At 44.0% G+C, this 13,643-nt stretch overlaps 1 protein-coding gene across 2 annotated transcripts; it reads left to right on the forward strand.

The window, feature by feature from the left end:
- Positions 1-1,674: 1,674 nt before the first annotated feature.
- On the forward strand, positions 1,675-13,516 carry snx1a (sorting nexin 1a). Of its 2 annotated transcripts, none has more exons than XM_017485019.3 (15): positions 1,675-1,866; positions 2,643-3,270; positions 3,787-3,923; positions 6,772-6,841; positions 7,211-7,254; positions 7,366-7,507; positions 7,633-7,711; positions 7,808-7,883; positions 8,463-8,576; positions 8,665-8,758; positions 10,225-10,430; positions 10,813-10,956; positions 11,337-11,417; positions 11,544-11,615; positions 11,724-13,516. In XM_017485019.3, exons 1-15 carry the CDS (start codon positions 1,747-1,749, stop codon positions 11,772-11,774), a joined length of 2,058 nt encoding a protein of 685 aa, XP_017340508.1. In that variant the 5' UTR covers positions 1,675-1,746; the 3' UTR covers positions 11,775-13,516. The 2 variants fall into 2 exon arrangements, with proteins under 2 accessions (XP_017340508.1, XP_017340509.1); XM_017485020.3 differs by having other exon boundaries at positions 6,775-6,841.
- Positions 13,517-13,643: the final 127 nt, after the last annotated feature.

A 13,643-nucleotide genomic window follows, 5' to 3' on the forward strand; every position in this document is an offset into this window, starting at 1 on the left:
AAAAAAAAGATGAGCAGCACAACATGGACTGACTTCTTCAGTTGGTCAAACAAGCTCACACAAAAGAAAAGCCCTTTTTCCTTTGACCGAATCTTACTAAGTTGATTCCTCACTTACAGTTTGTTATTGCCACACTTAATTATATCAAGTCAGAGTGGATCTCCTGGAACAAACATTCTTTATTGTTAAATGTAGAAATGGTTATACTGAGTTACTATGGAAACCCTAAGAGGTCATGCATTGTTGTTGTTTTTTCTTTCTTTCTTGTTTTCTCGTGATCATGGCTAATTTTTATCTGTGTACTCGATGTAAAATGTTGTTTCTATTGTTTTGGAGGCAGCAAAAGCTTAAGCGCAATCCTGCAGCATCATGGATGAACAAATTAGTTTTTACTCAAGCTGAAATAGCTTTATGTCTGTCAGTGATTGACGACTTCCACATTAGTGTCTCACACTTGAGAAGAGGACACACCTCTCTCTTAATGTGGAGATAAAGTCCATCTCTACAGTGGGCAATTATTACATTTATGATGGTGATGGCAAAGACGCCAGTGTGCATGCACCACCAGTCCTATTCATAAGGCGCGAGATTTTTTTTTGTGATAAAATCACGTGGTGAAAAAAACAACTTTTTGTTATATCAAGATCATGAGAAAACAAGAAAGAAAGAAAGAAAAAATAACAATGCATGGCTACTTAGGGCTTCTGTAGGTTACAAAGGTTCAGAGGGTGTGATCTAATACTTGACAGGTCTTTGCCTGTTTCCACAACAGAACAGAACACAGGACTACATAAATTGCAAATACACATAAATTCTCAGGGCAATAAATACACAGGACAATACACGTTAACTAGACAGGCCAAGAGTGCAGTGTTTCCTTTGGAGAACCAGTGTAACCAATTGTCTGAAAACTATTGGCTGTGAAGAGAAGTGTAGCAGCAATATCAAGCGAGGGGTAGCAGCAAGTAAAAAAGTGTCTTATATAAAGTTCAGGTGCGCAGTGATGGTTGTACAATGGTGGGTGTTGATTAGTCCAGGTGTGTTGAGAAAACGCAGTATTGCGTATTCTGACTGCCCTGGTGGTGGTAGTAACACAGATGGTTCTTTGCCAGTACCTTCTTCCAGGGGGCAGGAGTGTCCATAAGGGGTGGGAGGGGTTATGCACAATGCTGGTGGACTTGTGGAAGGAGGTGTCAGTAGAGGGCGCTGATGCGCAGTGTGCAGTTCAGTACAAGTGTCAGTAGAGGGCGCTGATGATCTGTGTGCAGTTATGTACAAGTGTCAGTAGAGGGCGCTGATGCGCAGTGTGCAGTTCAGTACAAGTGTCAGTAGAGGGCGCTGATGATTTGTGTGCAGTTAAGTATATGGGTTAGTAGAGGGCGCTGATGATCTGTGTGCAGTTAAGTACAGGTGTCAGTAGAGGGCGCTGATGATCTGTGTGCAGTTAAGTACAGGTGTCAGTAGAGGGCGCTGATGATCTGTGTGCAGTTAAGTACAGGTGTCAGTAGAGGGCGCTGATTATCTGTGTGCAGTTAAGTATAGGTGTCAGTAGAGGGCGCTGATGATCTGTGTGCAGTTAAGTACAGGTGGCAGTAGAGGGCGCTGATGATCTGTGTGCAGTTAAGCACAGGTGTCAGTAGAGGGCGCTGATGAACATTGTGTTTTTCGTACCATTTTTTTCTCCTGAGCTAAAGTTTTTATGCCGCAGCTTTCCTTCTGTTTCGTGATAGTAGGCTGAGAGTGAAGATGGCGGCCGGCTCGGAGCGCAGTCCGCCTCCCTTTCCCGACTCAGAGGATCAGGACCCGGAGCCTGAGTTAGGCGAGGACGAGGACAGCGATGAAGGAGCGGACATTTTCACCGGCGCTGTGAGTACAACTCCACTTGTGTGTCTCGGATCAACACGGAAACCAGTGTCTCCTCGCTAAGCGGCTAAGCTAATGCTAGCTCCCTGCGCCTGAACTTTAGGCGTGAACTCGTCTTTCTAGTGTAGCTTCACTCTCAGGCAAGCTGAAATGTTTCTCTAGCTAGTCAGCTAGCGCTTAAGCTAACAACTCGACAGCAGTCATTCGTGTGGCTTTTAATCTGTCTAAGCTAGCTGTGAGAAAGTTTAGCTTGCTAGCTCTGGTAGCTTTCATTACATTCTGGTCGGCAAGGCACCTAAATAAAAACAAAAATAAAAAAAAATAAGCAAAAAGTTTCGAGTCTAGTTCACTCTTACCTACTGATGCACTAAATATAACAACAATCTGGGGCTGTCTGATGTGTACATGGTCACTGCAGTGTTTATGATATAAACATGGCCTTTCTCTGAATGTGTGTTAGTGCAACAGATGAACATTACACCACTGAGGCTTGGGAAATGGTGGACGATGGGGGAAAAGCTCATGCAAATTCATTCAAGGAAGTGCAGCTGTGCAAAACTTCATCTCTCTGGGCAGATGTTGTTGGCTCTTCAGTAAAGCTGTGACTCAATAGCTAGGGCGTGTAGAAAAAGCTGCGGCCAAAGTTCTCAACAATCCCCGAGGGGGGAAAAAAACGTTCAAGAAGAACACAGATCTTTAAAGTCCAGGTCGGTGCACGCTTTCTTTTTTGTGTATCGCTGTAAAGTTATATACTTTTCCTTCTTGCCTTCTTTCTCCAGGCGCTCTCTTGTGCACCAGCGGATCCTCTCGTTCGCGTGAGCGCCGGAGAGCCTCCTAAAGACGTCTTCAGTCTAGCCCTAGAAGATCCTCTGAAAGACCCAAGTCGGGCGAAGTCTGAACCAGAGAAGGCCGCTGGAGGAGCTGCCGGTGTGGAAGTCGACCTGTTCGCCGATCCTTTAGGCGAGTCCGGAGCTCCGCCGACCACTGACAAAAACGCAGACCCTCTGAAGAGCGAGAAGAGTTCAGCGGCACGGCGCGAGATCTTTGGCGCACCTCAGAACGACGTCAGGAAGTCCGAGGACATTTTTGAAGAGCCGCAGGAAGACGGTACGATTACTAAAATGACACCCGGACCTCTAGGTGGCGCTGCAGGTGGGAAGAAAGCACCCAGCGCCGACCTGTTTGGAGATGACGATGACGACGGTGCCGATCTGTTCGAGGAGCCTCTGCAGGTGAAGAAACCTCTGGCGAAGGAAAGCAGTAAAGGGCGTGCTGACCCGTCGAAAGACGCCGCTGCTGACCTCTTTACCGAGAAGGTCGTCGGAGTCCCTGCTGCGGCTAAACCGGGCCCGGACCCCGGCTCCAGAACCAACGGGCTGCACTCAGACGAGGACGATCTGTTTACAGGTGCTCCGTCTTTGTTGTGACTTTATTTGATAGACATGTTTTTTGTAAATGTCGTCAACCTTGAGATTAGTCCTTCTCCAGCTCTTCTTGGAAAAGTGTGATAAGGAAATGCAGATTCAGCGTTGTGTTTGAGTTTTTAAATTCTTTTCGTTCTGACCCGAGCTTCGCTGTGCTGATGATTTTAAGCTTCAAGCTCTGGGCTTTACATGATAGTGATGTGACCTGGAAGTGACCTCAACCCTCTGCTCACTTCCTGTGAACTTGTGAAAATGTGTTGTGTGATCTGCAACGTTCTTTCTCTTTTTCCTCTCTCTCTCTCTCTCTCTCTCTCCCCCCCCCCCCCACTCCCCCCCCTCGCTCTCCCTCTCCCCCTCCCTCTCTCTCTCACTCCCTTTCTCTCTTATTCCCTCCCTCTCTCTCACTCATGCTCTCACACTCTCGCTCTCTCCCTCTCTACCTCACTCCCTCTCTCTCTCTCTCGCTCTCTCCCTCTCTATCTCTCCCTCTCCATCCCAGAGGCCACCGTTGAGCTGTCTCTGGACAGTCCTCGTAATGACCACCGGAAGAGACAAACACAGAAGACCTCAGCACCGGCTTCCTCTCTCGCGGCTTCAGCGAGCGTCTCCAAACCTCAGCATAAAACACTAGAGGAGGTATATAATCCAGCTCGATTCACATCTCTCGACGTTACTCAGAGTATATTCTTAGATCAAATTATCCGATTTTGTCAATTCTTCGGCCAAAAAAAAGTTTCATCACCATGACAACAGGCTAGGATTGTTATTGTATGGCAGAGCGGGGTGTTAAGATAAATATCGGTATTACGGATGAATTTGTAACCGGAGTAAGTTAAAACAGCTGTACCTGAAATTCTCTCAAATCGAATGGACGCTATAGTGCTAGTGTTCAAGTGCTAAAATAAGCACAATGTATTTCCGTGACGATCCCACACGGTGCTTGATCTGGAAGTCTGATTAAGGCGCTTCAGTCGAGGCAACTCACGTAATAAACGTGACCGGCCACAGGTTATGGAGAACGAGTGAGAGTGAATCTTTGTGAGGAGTAAATTTACGTAGCCAGTCTTTATCTTCTCCTGATAATCTCTGGTGTAGGAGCGTCGTGTTTGCACCCTCAGCAAAAAAGACAGGAAGTTCCCGGACAGCGTTTCAGCTGTGATCTGCGGCGTTCTCTCCTGTCGTCTAAAACCGTTATGAGTCTGCCGAGTGTTTTCATTTTCACTCGGTGTGTTTAAACGTGGGGTGACTGCGTGTTGTGTTAGCGGTAGAGTTACTGTTTTGTTTTTCCTCCCAGTTTCCTGTATTGTGTCTGTTCAAGTTAATTAACAGTCCTACGTAAAATAGTTTTTACTACAAACCAGACTTCCTGAGTAGTTATTCCTGTCACGATAATTCACGATAGTCACCGACGTTTTAGCCGTTCACGATGCATCTGTCCTCCGTCTCGTCCTCTCCAGGGCTGTTTGAACTTCTAATATTCATCAGATTTAAGATAAAAATGCACATTCGAGTGGAAAAACTGCGCCCGTTCGAATTCAAGACGCGCACCGAGCACTAGCGGCGATTTGAATTAAAACACACTGTTGAAAAAAATGACACACAAGATATTAACAATGCACTAACAATGTTTTTTTGTTGTTGTATTTTTAAACGAAAAATCTAGAAAGAATTGTTTTATTGTTTCAAATAATCCTGTCGATTCTTACGTCTGAATGAGCTCGCATTTTTATACTATAAAGTTATCGTTATATCAGCGGTATAAAATGGGCTTAAAATGACAATAATATCGTTTATCGCAATTATTTATGGGACGATATATCGCCTGACCAATGGAGCTATCATGACAGGCCTGGAGTAGTGAGGCAGACGGCAGGATTTGGAAAAGAGTAACGCGCCACTGAGACACATGTAAACTAGAAAAACAGAATGAAAAGATCTCTTATGTCAAGGTCAAAGCGAAGTAGTTTTAATTTCTCTGGTTGTTGGATGGATGAGTCTAGTAGCTAAAATACTAGTGACTGTTACAGTGACCTTCATTAATATTGGCACCCTTGATAAATACGAGCAAGGAATGCTGTGGAAAAATTGCCTTTATTGTTTAACCTTTTGCTAAAAAAAATTCACAGAAATACTCTGATCTCATGGATGTCAAACACTAGACAGGTTTATTAAAAAAAATATATATATATGTATGTGTCATATATAGGTGTGCACTGTTTTAGTCAATTCTTTGTGCTACCTCTCTTTGCCAAGATAACAGCTCTGAGTCTTCTCCTATAATACCTGATGAGGTTGGAGAATACATGGTGAGGGATCTGTTGAGAGCGTTCCTCCATACAGAATCTCTCCAGATCCTTCACATTTCGAGGTCCATGCTGGTGGACTCTCCTCTTCAGTTCACCACACAGGTTTCTATGGGGTTCAGGTCAGGGGACAGGAGTGGTCATGAGTTGATTTTGTGGTCAGTAAACCATTTTTGTGATGATTTTGATGTATGTTTTGGATCATTGTCCTGCTGGAAGATCCAACCACGGCCCATTTGAAGCTTTCTGTGAGAGGCAGTCAGGTTTTCATTTAATATCTGTTGATATTTGATAGTCCATGATGCCATGTATCCTAACAAAATGTCCTCTGGCAGAAAAACAGCCCCAAAACATTAAAGATCCACCTCCATATTTAACCGTGGGCATGAGGTACTTTTCCATATGGCTGCCTCTCTGTGTGCTCCAAAACCTCCTCTGGTGTTTATTACCAAAAAGCTCTATTTTGGTTTCATCTGATCATAGAACCCGATCCCATCTGAAGTTCCAGTAGTGTCTGCACACTGAAGACGCTCGAGTTTGTTTTTGGATGAGAGTAGAGCACACGTCCAATTCCAGGTTGATTCATAACATTTCCAGTTGACTGGAACTTCTTAATTATTGCCCTGATGGAGGAAATGGGCATCTTCAATGCTTGTGCTATTTTCTTATAGACACGCCCCATTGTGTGAAGCTCAACAACCTTTTGCTGCACATCACAGCGATATTCCTTGGTTATACCCATTGTTATGAATGACTAAGAGAAGTGGCCTATGTGTTGCCTAATATTTGTACCCCTGTGAAACAGGAATGGTTGAACCATTTCCTGTTCCTAGTCACCCAAATATACTAAAAAATGTAAAATATCAAATATATATAATTTCTTATTTATTTCTTTTGACAAACCTAGGTTGAGTTTGAAATTGTTTGATATCCATGAGAGCAGAGTATTTTTGTGAATATTTGAGATTAAAAGCTTAAACAATAAAGACAGTTTTTCCCAGACGACTTTGCTCATATTTATCAAGGGTGCCAATATTAGTGGAGGACATTGTATATCATCTATCTTGCCTGTGGAAACCTTTGGTTGGGCATTTGAGAGAGTTTTCTTAACCTCTCTCTCTCTCTCTCTCTCTCTCTCTCTCTCTCTCTCTCTCTCTCTCTCTCTCGCACACACGATACAGCAGGAGGAGGAAGAGGAGAAGGAGGACAAATTTGATTTGAACATTTCAGTTACAAACCCAGAGAAAGTGGGTAAGTCCATCCCCTACAGTTCCTGGCGACTGACCTCGAGGAAGGTTCTTTTGTGAGAGCTTATTTATCACCACGCACTGCAGTGGGAAGTGGAATATCAGCATTGTGACGACAGTTAAATTGTTTGATGTATGTGACCTGTGAGACAATGCTCAACAAACACTTTCACAGTTTCACTTCCCTGCTGCGCCTTATGCCAGCCAGCTTCGGTTTCCTCAGCCGCCCCACCCCCCATATCCCCCCCAACCCCCCCCCCCCCCCCCCCCCCCCCCACACACACACACACACACACACACTATGGTTGGTTTGATTTACGTGAGACGTTAGTTTGGGGGTGTTTTCTGACTGACTGCTGCTTCTTTCCTGCAGGTGATGGTATGAATGCCTACATGGCCTACAAAGTCTCCACACAGGTGAATCTTTTCACTGCACGCATATTGTGTGTGTGTGTGTGTGTGTGTGTGTGTTAGAGAGGACTTGATTCTAACTCTGGCCTGATCTTTCTCTCTTACCCGTGCTCACAGACGACGTTGCCCATGTTCCGCACTAAGCAGTTCACAGTGCGCAGGCGCTTCAGCGATTTTCTGGGTCTCTACGAGAAACTCTCAGAAAAACATTCACAGAATGGACACATTGTGCCTCCGCCACCAGAGAAGAGCATTCTGGGTATCTTTTGATTTTTGTAGGGCAAAAACTGTTTGAATTGTGTGTGTTTTGGTTTTTGTTTTCTTTCTTTCTTATATAGTTTTACCAAAAATTTACCAGCAATGTTGTACTGTTTTCGAAAAAAGGAATGACCAAAGTGAAGGTGGGAAAGGAAGACCCGTCATCAGCCGAGTTTGTCGAAAGGAGGAGAGCTGCTCTTGAAAGGTCCATCCTCTCTCCTGTTTTCTTTTTTTTTTTACTTCTGGATTTTGTATTCGTTGTTCAATTATGACTTACGGCTTATGGTTTCTTATCGCTTAGGTACGTCCAGAGACTCGTGTGTCATCCGTCTCTGCTGCAAGACCCCGATGTGAGAGAGTTTTTAGAGAAAGAGGAGGTAAGAGATATCTCTTGAACACACACACATTCTAGCTGTTGGATCATTTATGCAGTAAGACACTCCATGATACACACAGTGTGGCCAAAAGTATGTGGACACCTGAGTATCACGGCCATATATGCTCATTCTAAAACCACGGGTATTACCCTTTAACTATTATAATAACCTCCATTCTGGGAAGGCTTTCTGCTAGATTTGTGTTCATTCAGCCACAAGAGAATTATTGAGGTCAGGCACTGACGACGGAGAAGGAGGAGGCCTGGGGTGCAGTCGGTGTTCCAGTTCATCCCAAAAGTGTTGAGGTCAGGGCTTTGTTCAGGACGCTCGTGTTGTTCCACTCCAACCAGAGCTTACTTTGTGCACGGTGACACTGTGATGCTGGAATATTTTTGGGGCCTCTTAATTCCAGTGAAACAAAGTTGTAAAGCTACAAAGACATTTTATACAATTGTATGCTTCTAACGTTGTAGGGAAGAACCACATACGGGTGTGATGATCAGGTGTGTCCACATACTTTTGGCTGCAAAATGTAGTTAGTGTTGTATCTACCTAACAAACCTGCATGTGTTCTGTTAGTTACCCAGGGCAGTTAGTACCCAGACGCTGAGTGGAGCCGGATTCCTCAAGATGATCAACAAGGCCACTGACGCAGTCAGCAAGATGACCATCAAGATGAACGAGTCAGACGTTGTGAGTATCGCCACTGCTGCCAGACCGATGACTCGGCCTTATTCGAGATCTCTCATTGAGTGTGTTAATGTGTCTGTATGCCTGTCAGTGGTTTGAAGAGAAGCTGCAGGAGGTAGAGAGTGAGGACCAACAGCTGAGGAAGCTTCACGCTATGGTGGAGTCCCTCGTTAACCACAGGAAAGGTAGTCATGTGTTTTTTATACTCCTGGGAGTACATAGTGTATCAGTGCTGACTTCCCTAGTCAGTTTTTTGCTCGATATCTAAACCTTCTTGTGGTTATTTTATGATAAGCGAGTAAAAGCCCTGCTTTATGTACGAGGGGGGAACCCGAACATTCTGGACTTGTAAAAGAGCCAAAAAAAAAAGGAAACCTCAAAGAACTAGTTTTATCAAATGTACAGCATTATCATATAATCATAATCACGGTTATTTTGGTCAGTATTGAGATCACAATTATTGAATACGATTGCTCATTGACTTTGGAAACATTGTGCATTTATTGAACACTTTAAAAATAAAAAATAAAGTTATTTTATTTTTAAGAGTGGATTTCCTTGAATGTAATTCAAGTGAAACAAAATACGTAAAACAAAATGAAATCAGTTAAACAGCCAGCGGAGCACATCACGTGACTCATTTCAGCGAATCGCATTGCCAGAAGCTTTAAACTTCCTCAGCCAATGAAATTCCGTCTCCTGGTTTTGATCAGCCTGTAGTTTCTCACTGTTCGTGAGCTCTAGAGAGGAAATGAGCGTATTTAGACCAGCTGTCATGACAGTAGAGGAAATGACCTTCCCAGTGATGCCAAACGTAATTTTGTAACTTTTCGTTCCACGTCAGATTCCTCGAAACCAAATTGTTTCCAAATGAGTGAAATTTTTTTTTTTATCTTTCTTGTCGACCAAAGGCTCTCTTCCTGTCATCTTGGCTGGAGCCGAACTGAAAACGCCGCAGCCTGGCGGGGAGCGAGTTGGGTCTTTTAGGGAGGCGTCGAAAGCGCACCACCATAAAGAAAAATGGCGTCCGGTTTTGAAAAAGACAAAGCAAGAGCATTGCGAAACGAAACCCGGCACAATAATTGTTTTATTATCTCGATTGTGTTGTTTTTATCATCATCATCGTTGGAGGCCATCATCGAAAATTGGATTAATCGCGCAGCCTTGCTGTAGCAAATTCAGTCTCGGTTTTAATTTCGGGAACAAAAAGAAGTGGAGAGATCTGGCGACTGCGGTGGATGTGACGCGATAATCGCATTGTTTCTGGTTTAAAAACTCCTTCGGTTGACGACATGGTGTTGTGGTACGCCACTTCTCCTCTCCTCTTTTTTCCCCTGAAGCTTTCCCGTAGGCACTTCAGTGTACAATCGCTTAGGCCTCGCCTTCGAATACCGGACATGTTTGGACTTCCCCTCGTAATGTAATGACTAAGTGTTCGCTGCATGGTTACTACCGTTAATGACGACGTGTACACTGTTGTTTGTACAGTTACAGTGTTCCGTACTTGTCGTTTTTGCATCACTCTTACTTGTCTCTCTCTTATTGGTCACACGTGTCTATTATCTCGTGTTCCCTTGTTCCCATGTGTTTTTTTCCGGTTTATAGGTGTATGTGTATTGCGTAATATAATAAAGGAGTTGTCTGTTTGCAGAGTTGTCTCTGAGCACAGCAGTGTTTGCTAAGAGCGTGGCAATGTTGGGTAGTTCGGAGGATAACACCGCGCTCTCACGAGCCCTGTCCCAGCTAGCCGAGGTGGAGGACCGCATCGAGCAGCTTCATCAGGACCAGGCTGCTAATGACTTCTTCATCTTTGCCGAGCATCTTGCAGACTACATCCGCTTGCTGGTTGCAGTCAGGGTATGGAGACGCACACTCTGAAGCACAGGGCTTAAACATTGTACTTAATGTAGTTTCAGCACTGATGACCAGTTGAGCGAGTTGGACGCAAATTAATTAATTAATTAATTAATTATTTATTTATTTATTTATTTGTTTACATTTAATTTCAGAAAGCCAGAGCTAATTCTAGGGACAGAAGTTTCACAAATTATCAGCTGCTGCTGTTAAACAGCTGTTGCTTTAGCTGTAAGTGTGCGTGTGTGCGTGTGTGCGTGTGTGCGTGTGTGCGTGTGTGCGTGTGTGCGTGTGTGCGTGTGTGCGTGTGTGCGTGTGTGCGTGTGTGCGTGTGTGCGTGTGTGCGTGTGTGCGTGTGTGCGTGTGTGTGCGTACGCATGTCCAGGCATGCTTTGACCAGCGGATGAAGGCGTGGCAGCGCTGGCAAGACGCTCAGAACATGCTACAGAAGAAGCGAGAGACTGAGGCCAAGCTGCTATGGGCCAACAAACCTGACAAACTTCAGCAAGCCAAGGACGAGATCACAGAGGTAACGCTGATGAGAAAACCAAACGACGTGTTACATGATCACACACTTTGTAACAAGACCGAACCTCATAACAACAGCTCTTGTTTAGTACCTTTCTACCTATCCTTTGAAATTAATTTTTTTAACCATGTTTAAAAGTTGGAAGATATTTCGATCAGAATCCTCTGTCTGTGTTTATGCTGAAGCAGACACGATATTTGAAAACAGCATTTGCCTCACACTATTTCCACGTACCAAGTACCTGGGGGTGTGTCTGGGTGTGTGTGTGTGGGATGTGGGGGGTGTCTGGGTGTGTGTGGTTTAGATATGAGCAACAGATCGTTTCAGTTTAGCCGCCGTTCCCCACATGTCGCTGATGTGAGCGATGATGTGTGTTGCAGTGGGAGTCTAAGGTCAGTCAGTACGAGAGAGACTTCGAGAGAGTATCCGCCACCGTACGAAAGGAAGTCCTCCGGTTCGAGGTGAGCACTCTCGGACTATCCATGTGCTTTTACATCGTGGATAATAATCGTGCAGTGTTTTGTAAACATGCTCGTTTACGGTCACCAGCATTAAGGTGTTTTATTATAATTTTTTCCCTGCAACAGAAAGAGCAGGCTCGGGATTTCAAGAAACAAATCGTCAGGTATCTGGATTCTCTGTTGAATTCACAGCAACAGGTAAAACAATTAAACCCCCCCCCCCCCCCCCCCCATATGCCCTGATACATACTGTTAAGTCAGATACTATGAACAAACACTCATTATCTGTCTCTCTCTCTCATGTAGCTGATCAAGTACTGGGAGGCGTTCTTGCCAGAGGCAAAAGCAATTGCATGATGGCGGCGTACACAAATAAACACACACATGCATACACAGGCCTGCTAAAGACTGAGTCTGCCTTTTCTATACTCTTTACCTCTTGCCTATAAACCAAGAGACGTAATGCAAAGGGAAAGAGAGAAACAATCGATATATATATTTTTTTCATTAATCATCACAAGCTTGTACTCTTCGATTTAACTCTTCTGTTAAGTTTTTTTTTTTTTTTTTTTACCATTTAACCTCCAGCTTTACTTTTTTGACGGAGCTATTTTTTTTGGGGGGGGGGGGGGGGGTAACGTGCGGTGATGGGACAGGAGCGGTCTGACACGTTCATTTTTTCCTTTTCTTTCTTTGTTCAGAAATAGTAGGTGCCGTTAGCGTGAACAGAGTTTACACCACGCAGGGGAAGACGAGGGCATGTCGGACGCTGAGATTTAGCACGTCAGCAGTGCTAATAGTTTACAGTAGTGGGCCCTCTCCCTCCAAACGTTTAAAAAAAAAAAGATATCAGTTTCTACCCTTCCATATGTTTGAGTTGTCTTCTGCGCTCCCGCCTTCTCCATTCAACTCTGTCTCGTGCCCTAGAGTTTGTACACCTGGCTGTCGCGTGCCTCTGCTCCGTGCTCAGTGTTTTGATTTGAAATAGTCCCACATAGAAGATGAGTGTTTAATGATTCGTTTCCTCGTTCGGAAGAGGAGGTGTCACGGCGGTGTACACTGATTGGTCGACCTTAACCGAAATGGAACGGAGAATCGGAGAACGAGACGACCGTGGCGGACTCTCTAAGTTAATTCACATGAATTCAGCTTTTCTCTCTCTCTCTCTCTCTCTCTCTCTCTCTCTCTCTCTCTCTCTCTCTCTCTCCCTTCATTTTTTTTCCAGACAGTAAAACAACGTACTAGAAGCTGAAATCCTCCGTCAAGATCTGACGCCTTTTACTCCTTCATGTAGGTGACATTCCGCACTTTGGCCGCACTTTCGACGTATACGTTTGTCTTTTAAAGAAGATCTCTGATAAATCGCATTAATAAATCGTGTACTTAAGCACTTATGCTGCCCTGGAAAAAGTTACCTGTGAGTCTTTCCTAAAACTGTTTTTCTTCTCTTTTTTTATTTTTATTTTTTTTTGTGCTGCGTGTTGTGTCCGAGCCACCGATATCCATGAAATTAATGAAACCGCATTTAAGGCAGTGTTACAGTGCAAATTATTTACATTCGTTAATTGTTTAAGCAGCGATCTAGGCCTTAACATTTTCATTTGTATAGTTTAATCCATCATCATCAGCACTTATCACGAGTTTGTGTTTTTTTTTTTTTTAGGTCACTTTTTTCTTTTTCTTTTCCTCTTTAAAAAGCGATAATCACGGTATGTGGCATGTCTGAACGATTCTCTTTGTGGTGGTTGACGGTCAGTTTATCTCCAAGATGCTGCTGAGCTAACAGAAGATGTTGTATTTGATAAGAATTATCTGCATATCATTCCACCCTTTAATAAACAATAGAGCGTTGGGATTTTTTTCTCTTTCTTTCCCCTCTCGGATCGTAACGTCGGACCCTGCGCGTGAGAATCCTAAGGGATCGTGCTGGCTTGTCTGACGTGTTAGTCTTTTGAACTGCCATAAATGTTTTTTTGTTTGTTTGTAAAGGTTTGTTTGTTGGTCTGTATTTCTTTTTTGTAATCTTTCAACCAAGCCAGTAGATATCGCTTATGCACACCTTCTGTTGAGAAACACAATAAAGATAGTTTTAAAGAATATCTCTCCGTTGTCCCGTGTCTGCTGTGGGTCTGTGAAAGTTTCATGAACGACTGACAGGAGAGTGATGTGGCTCTGACGAACAACAACAACAACAAAAAAACAGACCTAGGGATGTTTGGCTCGCTG

Source organism: Ictalurus punctatus, chromosome 14 (genome assembly GCF_001660625.3).
Source record: "Ictalurus punctatus breed USDA103 chromosome 14, Coco_2.0, whole genome shotgun sequence".
Taxonomy (NCBI): Eukaryota; Metazoa; Chordata; class Actinopteri; order Siluriformes; family Ictaluridae; genus Ictalurus; species Ictalurus punctatus.

Excerpts from the sequence above, each read along its gene's own strand:
- snx1a (XM_017485019.3), top strand. The coding sequence starts at position 1,747 with ATGGCGGCCGGCTCGGAGCGCAGTCCGCCTCCCTTTCCCGACTCAGAG. Across the intron at positions 3,271-3,786 it reads CGAGGACGATCTGTTTACAG|AGGCCACCGTTGAGCTGTCT; the intron begins GTGCTCCGTCTT and ends TCTCCATCCCAG. Across the intron at positions 8,759-10,224 it reads CCTCGTTAACCACAGGAAAG|AGTTGTCTCTGAGCACAGCA; the intron begins GTAGTCATGTGT and ends GTCTGTTTGCAG.